At 44.2% G+C, this 15,585-nt stretch overlaps 1 protein-coding gene across 3 annotated transcripts in view; it reads left to right on the forward strand.

Moving 5' to 3' along the window:
- The first annotated feature begins 3,825 nt into the window (after positions 1-3,825).
- PDIA5 (protein disulfide isomerase family A member 5) overlaps positions 3,826-15,585 on the forward strand; it is a 66,391-nt gene continuing 54,631 nt past the window's right edge. The window contains exons 1-2 of one of the 3 annotated variants that reach the window (XM_085893379.1): positions 3,826-4,074; positions 5,264-5,393. In XM_085893379.1, the coding sequence (XP_085749505.1) occupies positions 4,033-4,074; positions 5,264-5,393 (172 nt within the window). In that variant the 5' untranslated portion in view covers positions 3,826-4,032. Of the gene's footprint in view, positions 4,075-4,332; positions 4,356-5,263; positions 5,394-15,585 lie in introns of those variants that run through there. The other 2 variants (XM_085893380.1, XM_085893381.1) reach the window with 2 other exon arrangements.

Consider the following 15,585-nt stretch of genomic DNA (forward strand, 5'->3'; position numbering starts at 1 on the left):
TGTGCGTGTTGATTTCCTCTCAGGAGATGGGTTAGGTTAGTTTAAAGGATAAAGGACTTGGGAGCGATAGATTAGATAGTAGGGTTTAAAGGGCCAAGTGTTAGGTTAGAAATAGAGTTTCTGTAAAGGGGGTAAAGGATAGTTAGAGTATGAGATTACATGAGGCCAGCCAGCATCACCTGCCGACCTGGTTTGCCTTTGCCTATGCCTTACCTCGTTACTTTTGCCATTCTTTTGCCTGTTGCCATGATGCTGTCACATGTGCCCAAGAGGACCACCTGTTCTGAGGCCCCATGTTGCTCCATTGAGGCGCAAACTTTATTGAAATCCTGGAGAGGGTCGAAGATAAAAAAAAATAACTCTCAGAAGAGGGCAAAGATAAAGGCCAGTTCAAATGGCCTGTGAGATGGCGCATGGCCTGATGTTGTTGGGTAAGCTGCCTCCAGCAGCTGGGTGAGAGAGCCATCAGTGGTATCCAAGATGTTGCGTTGCGTGAACATTCGCTGCTGCCTCATGTTCCTCTCATTAACTCTTTCTTTTGAAGTTTCTGGGCCATGGGTAGTGTAAATATTACAAGTGTACACAATTACTATTGTGAGCCCACCTGTTTGTGTTTAGTTTCAATTCCAGCAATTTAGTGTAAGGTTGTCTGTATGAGGTTTTAGAGGGGAACTTCACCTACATGCTGCACCAGTGATCTTCACTATTTTTTAAAGGGTGGCCATTTTTGCCGATCAGACGTCAGTGCGAGAGCTGCCACACCAACAGCAGGACACCATAGTGGCTGCTATTAGGCCCCACCTCCACGTACTCTTCTTTGTTATGGTGAACTCGGCTGCAAGTATCATTGTTTGGATACTGCCATCCACTGATGTAGTTATGTTACTTTTATGCTTCGTGTTGGAACACTCATTTCAAACCATTGGGCCAATTTGATAGCAGGCCATGGCGATTATGATGGGGTTTTTCACATTTATGTGTTGTCAGCTGCACGTCAGGGGGCCGCACTTTAGGCCACCAGGGGCCGCCAGTGGCTCGCGGGCCGTGCAATGAACAACAGGGTGCTACACAGTGGCCTGGCGACTCGGGACGAGTCTGGTAAAAGAAAGGGGGGGGGTAGTGTTGTGGTTCTGCCAAGCCAGCGCTTCCCCAAGGCAATGGCACACAACATATAGTGGACCCGAGACAGTTATTTCATTCATATTCATGTCTCTGCTGGCTGTAAGTCAGAGGTCAATAGACGTCTGGGTCGGGCCTGGGAAGTCATGGATTCACTGGAAAATGGGGTGTGGCGCTGCCGGTACCTGTGCGGGAGGACAAAAGTCCGAGTCTTCAGGTCCTTGGTGCTTCCAGTCTTGCTCTGTGGATGTGAGACTTAGACTCTGACCAAGGATCTGAGACAGAGACTTAATTCCTTTGGTACCAGGTCTCTTCGGAGAATCCTTGGCTATCGCTGGTCAGACTTTGTGTCCAACGAGCGGTTGCTGAGTGAGACTCAAATGAGATTTGTTACCTGCATAGTCCGTGAGCGTCAGCTACGGCTGTATGGACATGTGGCTCGTTTTCCTGACGCTGATCCTTCTCACCAGATTCTCTCAGCAGGGGGGGGTCTCGTGAGTGGAGGAGGCCAGTGGGCCTACCACGTGCCTCATGGTTGCAGCAGGTTGATCAGAATATCAAGGAGATGGGGATGGGCCAGGCATCTGCCTGGGGGATAGCCAGATGGAGGCCCCTGGAGTACCGCTGGAAAGTGGACGCAGCAACGTGCTGCTCTGGTGCATGCTCCCATACCTGACCTATTCATTTTAGAGAGGCCTTTCTGATTGTGTAATGGGTTTATGGGTCATACGCGTTGCGTGGGCTTTAGGTAGGTCTTTTTTCCCATCCTTTGTGTATTTTATTTACTTTACTTTGCACACCCGACCTCTCTATCATGCAAGCATGCAGATCATAGCAACCGCAGAAACTCATTTGCATACACATGCCCTTTCGCATTCAAACTTCACGCCATTACTCAATGGACACTTGACTTCAATCTTCACCAGACCTGAACCACAATGCTACAACATTCCTCGGACTACCACAACACCTTAATAATCCCCCCACACCATCGGATCATAACTTAAGCTAGCTTACTGTCACCATTAACTTCCACAACCACGATGCCTCAACCACCACAAACCACCATGTCATAACCAACTGCTATGCCACACCACAGCTGCCATCGCTCAACAAACGTCATCACCGACGTTAACCACATTACTCTGGACCGGCAAGATATGGGGGGAGCGCAATCATCAAGGTAAGTGCTCAGTCTGGATGTTCTGGCATCTAGCTCCTGGCGCGAGTATGCGCTCGGCTTAGTTCAACGTTGTGTGGTTAGCCCTTGCGTTCCGCTCAATTACGGTCCTCATTGGGTGTCTGACACGTGTTCATGGCTAGAGAGTGCAACCAAATTCCCCGGCGTAATGTTAATCTCGGAGCTCATTCATGTGGTTGAGTTCAGAGCTCATTAAAATAATCTAAAGGGGTGTTTTAATTAACCCAAACACCGAATTTTCAGTCACGCACTTCCTTGAGTTTTCTTAGTTTGCATGCAAAGTTTCAGGCTGCAAGGTTTTACAGTTTTGGAGTTATGGAGGAGACACACTGACTGATACACACACACTTATTAGTATAGGTATACCCAGTTTGTTGTGTCTTTTCCTCCGTTGGTCCAACAAAGTCCAAACGTTAGTTAGTTCTACCCCACCGATTGGCTCAAGTTAGCCGATGTGCACTCGGCAGTTCCACTTGGTTGCACCTGATCAGGTAAGTTAGTGCGAATATGCTTCAAGGGCATGTGACCACCCTTGGTGCAGCCGTCCACAGGAAAGTTACTGACGCGGAGTAGTGAAACCCTGCCAGGATTGACGGTACCAATTGGCGCTCATGGTTTATTAGCAACCTGCCGGCACATGGATTACCTGTGCTCAGTGGCCTCAGAACTGGGTGTTTGAGAGAGACCAGAGTGCTTCCCCTCATGTTGATCCTCGAACCCCGGCCCATAACAAGCATCCCACACACCCTGGCCCCTTGTGACAAGGTTCGTATATTTCTTGGCTCCACAGGATGTTCAACGAACTCGATGATGGACAGACGGTGGTAAAATGGTTGTGAGCAGTTCATGACCGACGATGCTCGATCTCTTGTTGCTGCGACGTTCTCCCTTTGTGTCTCTACATCTACATCACAGAAGACCCTGTGGGGACATGATCCAGTTCTATAAGCTGGTACAAGAGATCAATACGTTTCACAGCTCACAATACTTCAGCAGCATCGTACCAATCAACGCGGAACCGCTCGAAGGGTGGCACGTGACTCGACGTGGACAACACAAGGAGCCTCTTGAGTCAGAGAGTAACAGGAGCGTGTAATGTGGAGCCGGAGGGAGAGTGATCCAGCTCCGTCACTGTGTGTTCAACATGGGGGGGGGGTGATGACAAGGGATGGTACGAACTCGTGACCTGCATATCGCATGAACACGTGTTCAGAAGTGCAGAGAAGATCGGGAGATCAATAAGGAATTCTCCTTTACTCCTGTATGATGATGATGATGATGATGATGATGATGACTGTGAAGGGTCGTGACCGTCTGCTCACCATATATTATATCGCTGCCAAGTCCTTATACCGACCAAGCATGACAAACATTTTATCAATTACGAAGAAGATACTCTGAAGCACTTTGAGTAACAATTTCGCTTCCCCCATGGCGTGCCATCGCGTCTCCTGGGCTTTGGGCGGTGTATATTCGACAGCACGTTCGCCGAGTTCAATAATCTCTCGGCTCTTGTTCACTGCAACACACACACACACACATTACCTCACCATTGGGACGTGCCAACGTCGCCCTCGGGACGGGCGAGCTTGCCGACGTGTACGAAGTGACCCAGCGTGGTCGCACCTCGTCAGGAGGCGGAGATTGTGTTCGGACCGATCGAGGACGTGGCGCTCCACGCCGGTTCCGCTCGCTGCCGCCACTCAGGCGACATGTTTACCCGGACTGTGGCGATCGGCGGCGTTTTCCTCCTGGTGAGACGTCTCTCACGGAACGGTGATCTTTGTGGGGGTTGGGGGGGGGGAGCGAGTGAGCGGTCGGCGCGTGACACCAGCGATGGCACGCGCACCTTGAGTTGAGGGACAAAGGAAGGGACTGTGGCTGTGGCTGTGGCTGTGGCTGTGGCTGTGGCTGTGGCTGTGGCTGCGGCTGTGGCTGCGGCTGTGGCTGCGGCTGTGGCTGTGGCTGAGGGCGGCCGTGCCATTGTTTATGTGGACCAGCGAGGGGGGTCGGGTGCAAAACTCGTGGATCGTACGTGAGTGTGAAGGACGTGTGCGTTCTCACATCGCACTCTGGAGTTCGTGCTTTTTCACGAACACGGAAAAGTTTTTAAAAAATCCTTCGGAACGATCATCAAACTTGGAGGTTCCAGTGGAGGGTTCGACGGGATGTTTACTCCATTGAACAGACGTTTTAACATCATAACTTTAAACTTTTAAACAACTCCTTCATATATATATATATATATATATATATATATATATATATATATATATATATATATATATATATATATATATATATATATATATATATAATTTATTTATTTAGGTATTGTATTTTGAATCTCCCAATGAAGAGAAAGCAAACAATCTTTGGTTTGTCCTGTTCCTTTAAATACACCACACTCGTGCTTAGTTATAATTTTTTTACTGAACAATGGACAATACATGTACGAAGTGTATGACCGAGCTTGGAATCGAACCACCGACCTACCATACTCACCGCAACACCACCGAGTGTGACTTCATTTAATGGTCTGTGACGTCATTGTTGAATTCTTCTGCACTTCAATTCCATCGGATTGTTTTTTTTTTTCTCCTTTACAAGGAATTCCTGTTCTGTGTTGTGTCGCTTTGTACACTTTTCTCCCAAGGTGATTGTCATCTCCACCTACACATGAAGTCTACATTGAACACCTGTACACGCTCGTCCATCACACGTGAACTATGTACATAATTACTCGGTGCACGTTGTATCGCATGATACCCAGTGGTGTGTGTTTGTGTTTAATTCAATTATTTTAATATCATGTCCACAGAAAACCTTCCAGCTTTCTATCTGTTTTCACATTGTTTTATCAACAAATTCATGATTTAATGATTTTTGTTTCTTCTTTGATTCCCATCAAAAGGTGTTCTTCCGTCTGGTTTGCACGCGTAGGTTGCTTGTGTCTGTCCACGGACTTCAGGAAAGGGAAAGCGACTGCAAATCGAGCGTCTCGGAGACCTCAAGGATCTTAAGAAGTTGGTGCGCACGAGGAATAACGTGCTGGTGTGGTACAAGGGTCGTGGTGAGTGCGTGCTTATTGCTCGAGATAAGTGGCCACCTGTTCCCCTCACACCTGAGTTGTTCGCTTGTGAAGGTTCCACGGGCAGCTGACGGAGCCGTTGTGAGGGAGCGCATTTTGTACAAGAGAAACTCTCATCTGATCATGTAACATTGATACTTGCAATTCCACAAATCTACTTTAGATGATTGTTGACAAAGCTGTTATAAGAGAGTCAATCCCTGATGGAATGATCATCTCCACTTTACACAAGGGGCATTTCCGCCCTTGTTGTAATCAAGTTAATTCGTGTAAGTAACCAGCTGGTGCAATGCAATTATTGTTATATTATTATTGTGCAAGACGTGAAAAGTTTTTTTTGGGGGGGTGGGGGGGGAGGAGTTGTGTGTGCCTTTCTCAGGGGGTTACGTGATCTGGATTCAGATCATCAGCTCGTCCTTTTCACGCGCCCGACCTGTCCACCGAGTTTTGTCCGAATCTGTTCACAACTTTTTGAGATATTCTGCACATAAACAAAAACAGACAAAGGAAGAAGAAAGATGTCGTGCATCGCCCGATACTTGCGAAATCCATAAATCAAAGTTGACCTTTAAAATAACTGGTCGTTGAATTCAATGACAAAATATGCAAATCCTCTTCAAATTTCAAGTCAATCGGATGAAAATTTAGGATTTTAGAAATTCGACAAAGTTGTTGACCTTTGGCCTACGTTGACCTCTTGACCTCAAGCAATAGTCTTCTTGTTTATGACAAACTCTACCAGGTGGTGAAGTTTTGTGAAGATCGGTTTAAAATTGTGACCTGTCGGCGATGGACTGACATACAAACAGAATAACACACAAGACCAACCAATACACTTGAAAAATCTTCTAAGTAACAAACAAACAAACAGACGGAGGTGAAAACATAACCTCCTTCCACGTTCAGTGGTGGACGTAACAAAAAGCTTTGAAATAAATATTCAACAAACCTAAGTGAATATTGCTCATATGAGACTGCTCAAGAAAACAAACGCCACCCCTCAGAAATTATTAGCCACCATTGGACTTGGTCCGAAACGGGGGCTTAATGATTTGGTCTCGATTTTTCCTGTGCGTGCGTCCACAACCATATCTCAAACATGTATGGAGCGAGTTTATTCGTACTTGGCACAAAGACAACACATGATGATATACATATGCACATCATTTCTTTTTTTTTCGACACCAGGTCCAAGATGGCTGAATGGTGGCCATTTTCGTTGTAAAAAAAGATTTTAAAAAAGCCCCAATGTCAAACGCATCCTCAACCATTTCTCGGAAATGCATTTACTGATGTCTGTCAAACTTGGCATACAGATAAAGAATGATGGCTTACATAAGCATGTCGTTGTTTTTCCAGATCGGATTCAAGATGGCCTAATGGCGGCTATTTTCGTTGTAAAAAAAAAAAAGCCCTGATGTTGAACACGTCTTCAACCATTTCTTGGACATGATTGGTCCGATATTATTCAAACTTGGCACAAGCACAGTACACAATGGCATGCACTTCCACCTAACTTTATTTTGTGATTTCATCAAAGATGGCTGACTGGTAGACTGGCGGCCCTTTAACTCCGTACAACAAAATTACGAAAGCAATGGGGGCTATGACATTTTACGTCTTTTTTTACTTGTTTCTTCTGGAAAATTTTTGATAGTGTTTGTTTGTATATTGGAACTCAAGAAGTTGAAGGGGTTGATTATGTCTCTGCTACATTTGAAACTAGAAGGACACTCGGTAGACCGCATACCTCTGCCCTGGTAATGCCTGATCCACAAGAACATATCGGGCCCAATACATTGTTGAACTAGAAGGGCACTCAGTGGAGCGCATACCACCGCCACGCAATGCCTGATCCATGAGAACATACTGGGCCCATAATTTTTTTCAAATATCATGCAATGCAGTACTATATAGTTTTTGGCCATATCTCTCAATGGTGAAGAATCACTTTAAAATTCAATAAATCTCATATCCAGATGCGGATTCGGATCTTCACCAAAATCAAATCATTTCTTCCTTGTCCACACCCAATCTGTCCACCAAGTTTCCTCCGAATCAGTCCACAACTTTTTGAGATATCGTGCGATAGATCTTTTTAGCCCTATCTCTCAATGGTGAAGAATCACTGAAAAAAAAAAAAACTGGAAGGGCACTCGGGAGAGCGCATAACTCTGCACATAATGCCTGATCCATGAGAACATATCGGGCCGAATACATTTTTGAGCAAGACAAAAAGCAATCGGAGATTGCAAAGACTCGCCAGGACTTCTTTTGAGTGGTATATTTTTATAGGTTTTAGCGTAAATTCAATATGGCTGCCAAACCGTGTGACCCTTTTGTTCCTTATGGATAGGCGGTCAAATGTGTAAAGTTTTGCCTCGATCTTTTCAGCCATTTCAGGGAAGAAGGTTTTTGAAGGTTAAAAAAAAACAAAAAACAATATGGCTGCCAAATCACGTGGCCAATGACATCATCAAAAAATTTTGTGGGCCATTTTCTCCCTCGATGACCCTCAAAATTTTTTATACTGATTGGATGTAGCGTTCAACATATGCAATTATGATGTCGTAACGAAGGCACTGATGATGTCATTAAAAATACCACACTCATTCCGCATGAGGAGTACTTGCTATGTGACATTTGTTCACCCATGGGATAGGAACACTTGTGTGAAGTTTCCCCTCGATTTGTCCAGCCGTCTGGTGAAGAAGATTTTTATAAGTTTTCGGGTAAATCCAATATGGCTGCCAAACCATGTGACCTATGATGTCATTTGTGTGACCCTTTTGTTCCTCATGGATAGATGGTCATATGTGTAAAGTTTTTTTACCTCAATCTGTTCAGCCACTTCAGAAAAGAAGATTTTTGAAGGATTTTTTTTTAACAACAACATGGCTGCGGAATCATGTGACCAATGACGTCATGAAATTTTTTTTTTTTCTGTGGACCATTTTATCCCAAGATAACCCTCAAAAATGTTCATACTGATTGGATGTGGCGTTCTACATTATGCAATTATAATGTCATAACGAGGGCATATATGATGTCATAAAAAAAATCACCCTCATTCCACATGAAATGTACTTGCCAGGTGCCAAGTTTCAATTTTTTCCTTGGTGCAGTTTCAGAGATACAGAGGTCCAAAGTTTTATCGTCTTTCCAATATGGCTGCCACACCACGTGACCTATGACGTCATAATTATCATTAAAACATTCTACATGAGTAGTCGCACCAATCTTTAAAATTTTGTCTCAATCCGAAAAGCGGTTGTGGAGAAAAACATGAAAGTTCTGTACAGACAGAGAGACATACAGACGGACAGGTAACAAATTTCATTTGAGTCTCAACCACTTGGTGGACACAAAGTCTGACCAGCGATAGCCAAGGATTCTCTGAAGAGATCTGGTACTGAAGGAGTTAAGTCTTCATCTCAGATCCCTGGTCAAAGTCCAAGTCCAAAGACGTCATGCAAAGCACGATACTTGCAAAATCTCCCCCCCTCCTTTCCAAACGTTGCCATGGATACATCAAATTGTCCATTTCATTAAAATTAAAATTGACAATCTTGATTCAAGGTCAGGTCAATAGGATGAAAATAGATTATTTTTCAGATTGAAATTGAAGAATTTAGAAGTTTGACCTTGAGTTCACCTTTGACTTTTTGACCTCAAAAGTAGTTGGTTTCCCAATCCAGTGACACACGATGCAAATCTTGTTCAAATTTCAAGTCGATCGGTGAAAAATGATGATTTTCGAAATTCGACCTCAAGAAAATCATTCGGCTTCTCAATTGAGACTACCTCCACAACTTGGCAGTTTCATGATGATCAGTTTAGAATTGTGACCTGTAGGTGATAAGCAGACAGACAAACAGACAGAATAACAAAATTGACTGACCAATATACGGTACTTGAAAAAAAAAATTTTGCAAGTAACTAATGAACCTCTGGTGAGGGTTATAAAGAATGTCCTCATACCTCAAAGCAAGACTTTAGCAGATTAAGCCATTAAAGGCCCGGTCACACCTTGACGTTTTAGCCAACGTATGCCGATTTTTGATTTTTTTTTTCTAAAACGCTGGCAGACGTTGAATACGTTATGGGGAAGTTTTGATAACATTGAGAGCACGCTGAAAAACACTGCCATACGTCGTTGTACGTTGGCTTTAAACGTTGTACTTTTTGGTTGTCCTCAAATTTTTTCATGCTTGAAATTTCACGACGTATGCCGGCGTATGACTCGCACGTCCGCTACGCTGGCCACAAGTTGTATGCATGGTCTGCGATCGTTGACAGACGTCAACACATGCTACTTGTAAGTTAATCATAAGTTGAGACACGCCGAGGTAATGTTTCACGTACCCGAAACTTATTTCTAACCAATGATTAACGTGTTGTTGGCACGTTACGCGATCGTTGCCACACATCGACAGACGTTACTTTTAAGTTACTCATAGGCTGAAAGACGTCGGTATAATGGATCGTCCTTGCGTCAGCGTCCACGGCCACGGCCAGGACACTTATTTGCAGCATTCTTCAAACTTTTCTTCGGCATGACGAGGATGTTCACACTTCGATGTCTAGCTTGGCTATGATTCCAATTGTCCATCGGCAGCGTCTATTTAAAATAGTCGAGTTTGAGCGTTTTAACACGTTCAGAAGAAACGCTTCAAATTTCCAAACCCCAGCGTCAAAAAACAAAGGCGAGTGACAGCAATTTAAATCGTTCATTGTAAACAATGAAAATAGCTGAGTGGTACCGTTTAAAAGTCGTTGAGTGTAAAAAAAAATCGAATTGTTGAGCGCAAGCGTCTACTTTCAATAGTGTGGTTTGAGCGATTTAGCACGTTCAATAGAAACGATTAAAATTTCCGAGCGCCAGCGTCAAAAAACAAAGGCGAGTGACAGCAATTTAAATCGTTCATTGTAAACAATGAAACTAGCTGAGTGGTACCGTTTAAAAGTCGTTGAGTGTAAAAAAAATCCAATTGTTGAGCGCAAGCATCTACTTTCAATAGTGGAGATGCAGCCATTTAAATCGTTGAGTTTATCATTTAAATCGTTAAATCGTTAAATCGTTAAATGCAAGGACGATCCATCATAACCCACACCCTCCCCCTCACACTCACCTACTACTGCCAACATGAACAAACTACGACTAATACTAATACTAATACTAATAATACTGATACTGATCCTGTTACTGCTGACATGGACATCGACTCAAAAAGGACTCGAAAACACTGTTGGGTTCCCCTTTTATGAGCAGCATTTTTATATACCAATTCCCAAAACCGCTGGGAACACGTCTTTATATGGCAGTTGTAAGCTAGAAACACATTAATTTTTTTTTTTTTGTCGACCGGAAGACGTCATTGAAATACGTCTACATACGTCGATGTGTGTTGGGACTTCGTAAAGAATTGGTTCAAAGCACGTCAAACATAAGTTAGAAATAAGTTTCGCGTAAAAAAGACATTACCGCGACGTGTTTCGACTTATGAGTAGCTTATAAGTAGCCTTTGTGGACGTGTGTAAGCGTCCACATATCATGTGTAAAATTTATCCCCATCGCATGCGGAACGTGTGTCATACGCCGAGTACGTCGTAAAATTTTGAACATGTTTAAAATTTATTGACGTACTCTACTTACTACGACGTATGATAGCGGACTTTAGCGTTGTACTCACGTATACCAAACTTACTCATACCGTATTTGACGTGCCCCAACGTTTTAGACACCTTTTTCTTAGGTCGGCATACGCTGGCAAGATCGCCAAGGTGTGACCGCGATGTTGACACTTCCATTTCCACGGCAGTTATGATTCGAATCGTTGTGCATCAGCCTTTTAATAGGCTACGTCACGACATCGTCGGTGATGCGTGCAACGCGCTATGCCTAAGTTAGACTATCGTTGGGCATCGGTTGTGTAGGCCGACAACAGGTTCAGCATTCGTTGGTATAAGTTATCTATAACACAACGAAACGTTCTGTGTCCGTTACCAATGCGTTATACATAAGACCAAGTCGTTATAAATACGTCCGAATCTTTAAAAAAAACATCAAAAGTTCAACGTAAGTCAGCGTTTTACATACATTTTAATACGTTGCCATCGCTGGCTAAAATGTCAAGGTGTGACCGGGCCTTAAAGGCAACATCTTGGCGCTTCAACAAACTCTGTTTCTACGGCTGTGAGTACTCGAGGGCCATGGTTATCACAACCTGAATCCAAACATAACCCCACCCCAACCCAAACCCAACCCTAAGCCTCATATTCAAACCCTGACATTCAAACCCTAACCTTGACATTCAATCCCCAACCCTAATCCCATTAATTTTTTTCCAGTGTGTGTGTGTATATATATATATATATATATATATATATATATATATATATATATATATATATATATATATATATATATATATATATATATATATATTCCAGCAATGTGTGTGTGTGTGTGTGTGTGTCTGTGACCACTGTTTTTCGACAACCGCCAGTCCGATCTAATTGAAACTTACCAGATATATTGCTGGGGACCTGAGGATGTGCCTTTTCAAGGTTTGATATTAATCGGACAAGTGCTTCCCAGGTTATGGCCATTTATTTACCAAACCAATCACAATACACGTTGTTGCGTGGGCGTGGCCGATAGGGAAGGGAAGCTCAGCCATGTTCCCCATTATGGGTTACAACGTGCGGACTTCCGGAGAGTGATGACTTCATGTATTCTAATAATTTCTCGATTTCTTATGCGCATTTATAGATAAACACAATGCCGCAAGTTATGACAGTTTTCATGTGAGACTGTGCATACATTTCGGTAACATCAGAGTTCTGGTATGCTCCGAACCAGGAAGTAATTTTTTTTCCTCTCTTCTCTTCTCTTTTTGTTTTTCCTTGCGAGGACATTGCGAAAAGGCAAAATACGTTGGCGCAAATTGAATAATTGGCCATTAAAACCTAAATTGCGAATCATCGTAACTGTGATATGCGAACTTCCGCGCCACCCACGTACGGGCACGCTAGAGCGAAGAAACTGCCTGTGTGGTTGTTGTTTGTTGCTCGCGGTTTGAATATTTATTTATTTATTTATTTATTTTACGGGCAGCCGCTTTCCCCATTACGGGTTACAACGTACGTGCTTCCGGATAATGATGACTTCGTGTATTCTAATAATTTCTCGATTTCTTATGCGCATTTATAGATAAACACAATGCCCCAAGTTATGATCGTTTTCATATTAGACGGTGCATAAATTTCGGTAACATCAGAGTGCTGGTATGCTCTGAAGCAGGAAGTAAATTATTTTTTGCACTTTTTTTTTCTCCTCTTTCCTCTTCTCTTTGTGCTTTTCCTTGCGATAAAAGGCAAAATCAATGAAAGCGATAATTTGTGGATTGCATGTGAACATTCCATATGGGCACGCACTACTTCCGCATAGTGATGACTTCGTGGATTCTAATAATTTCTCGATTTCTTATGCGCATTTATAGATAAACACAATGCCCCAATCCAGTCGTCGTTTACGAGAGCGAAGGAACGGCCTGTGTGGTTGTTGTTTCTGGCACGCGGTTTGAAAGTTTTTTTTTTTTTTTGCATGTACGGCCGCGCACGTACGGGCACGTGAGAGCGAAGGAACAGCCTGTGTAGTTGTTTCTGGCATGCGGTTTGAAAGTTTTTTTGTTTGCACCTACGGGCATGCACTAGTATATATATATATATATATATATATATATATATATATATATATATATATATATATATATATATATATATATATATATATATATATATATATATGTTGTTGTAGATTCCTGCCTCGTGCGGATGACCGCTTCAGCCCAATTGCGGTCACGTGCCCACCGAAGGCGACAATCCAGTCGTGACTTTCCGGACCAACGCCGAAATCCAGTCACAGATGCCTTAACGCGTCATAAACTCGCCAATTATTCTGTCCACGCGCTACAGGGTCGATCGCCGAATTATCGATGTACCTAATTATTCACGCGGACAGAAATACCGGGAGTTTATACCTCGACGGGACCTGCACGAAAACGAGCCGCTTAAACAGCTCGTTCCGTATGCGAAGCCGAGCGGTTTTAATTCGCCAAATCCCGTCGGACCAGATTTACCTTTTAGTGGTTTTAAAAGCCAGTTAATATCCTGAGCGCACCATGGCAGTCAATACAGGAAGGGTCGCAACGAGCAGGTTGACATTCAATCAATGGGACATTTATTTACAGTCGGCATGCAAGCAGTCAATGAATGGGGATAGGGACAAGAAACGAGCAAAGCCTGCAGCCGAGTTCTATTTATTATGTACATGCACTTACACACAATTCTACTTAAAGAGACAAGGCGTCACAGACTTTCATGCAAAAACCCAAGAAAGAAAACGGGCCCTTGAGCCTTTAATGTTCTCAGAGCCTGGATGACCGGAGGTCTCCGAGAGTCCGCGCTGGTTACCTGGCCACCCTTGATGACAGCTCGACGGCCTTCAGGTCGGCGAGCCTCGGTGTCCCTGTTCGTCGGGTACGTCGCGCCAGTCGCTTGAGCGGCTTGGCGAGCAGCTCAATCTCCCCCGGAGTCTGGCCTCACCGCGGCCTGGTCGGTCGGGCCGAGCCGACGATGCGCTGGAGGAGTGAATGGGTCTTTCGCTGGCAAACCTTCCAGCGAACTGCGGACTTGGCTGGCTCCAACGAACCGCTGACTTGGCTTCCTTGGTTGCGCTGGCGAACTCTCCAGCGAACTGTGGACTTGGCTGGCTCACTTGGTTGCGCTGGCGAACCTTCCAGTGAACTGCGGACTTGGCTGGCTCCAATGACGAACTGCGCCCCTCCGACGAACGAACTGCTACGAGCTGCTCGAGTCACGCCCTTTTATCGGCCCGGGGTGAGACGCCCTTTGATCTTTCACCCTGGTGTTGGCCACGCCCATTCTTCATATTGGCCACGCCCATCTTTCACCTCTCACCTTCCACCCTGGCTGGCCCCTCCCCTCTCACTTCTGATTGACAGCTCCTTCAGAGGGTAAGGCCATTCTGATCCGATTTTGCCGTGAAAGTGGCTGATCACACGCGGACGTGGTTGAAATCGCCCTGCCTGTCGCGGCACAAGTTTGCACCGACGGCATGTTGCCGCCTCGCTGAGGAGGACATGATAGTATTGCGATGAGAAGATGTTTGTTTGAAATAAAAGATAGAAAAGAATCATGGCTAACTCAAAGATCCACAGCCCGGCACATGAACAAGACCCGTTATACTTCGGTGGGGAAATCTAACTTGCAACACACTGACTGAAATAACTAATATAACCTTTGGGGAACCTGAAGGGTTGTTTGTGGATTTTCACAACCGTAACTATATATATATATATATATATATATATATATATATATATATATATATATATATATATATATATATATATATATATATATATATATATATATATATATATATATATATATATATATATATATTTGCATGCCGGGGGTCAGGTGAGAAAACCACGAGGTGGGGAAAACTATGTCGGTTCCCACCAGACTCCCCGGAATTGTAGGCCATCGCACACGGACAATTCCGTGACGCGGCGGGTCGCTCAACCGAACGTGGACGCTAAGAACTCAACCACGTGACCTCGGGTCCTCCCATCTATGGGTTAATCGGGTTACCTAATTAATCACGTGATTTAATTACCAGGGAACACACCCTTGGTACGCCTTGTCTAAACCGGATCACTCTTCCGGAACGGATCACCTTTCCGGATCAGATGCAGCCAAGCGACACTGCCAAGGATGTCCCAGCTAAAAGGAAGGGATCGTTGGGAATAAAGTCCTGGCTAAAGTAGGATTCGGACCATGTTGGATCAATGGAAGAAAATACAAAGACGAGCTGGGAACATTCCTAATAATGATTTATTTACACTCAACTTACAAAAGGGGACACAGAGCAGACTTAACGCGAAATTAATAACAATAATAATGATAACAATCTTCTGCAGTCTTACTTAAGCAGACAGGCACCAGCGAGCGCATGCACGCACACCAACACGCACACCAACACGCACACCAACACGCACACCAACACGCACACCAACACGCACACCAACACGCACACCAACACGCACACCAACACGCACACCAGCACGCACACCAGCACGCA

The sequence above is a fragment of the Eptatretus burgeri genome, chromosome 8, assembly GCF_056783735.1.
Source record: "Eptatretus burgeri isolate ZD-2024b chromosome 8, Ebu_testis_v1, whole genome shotgun sequence".
NCBI classification, from domain to species: Eukaryota; Metazoa; Chordata; class Myxini; order Myxiniformes; family Myxinidae; genus Eptatretus; species Eptatretus burgeri.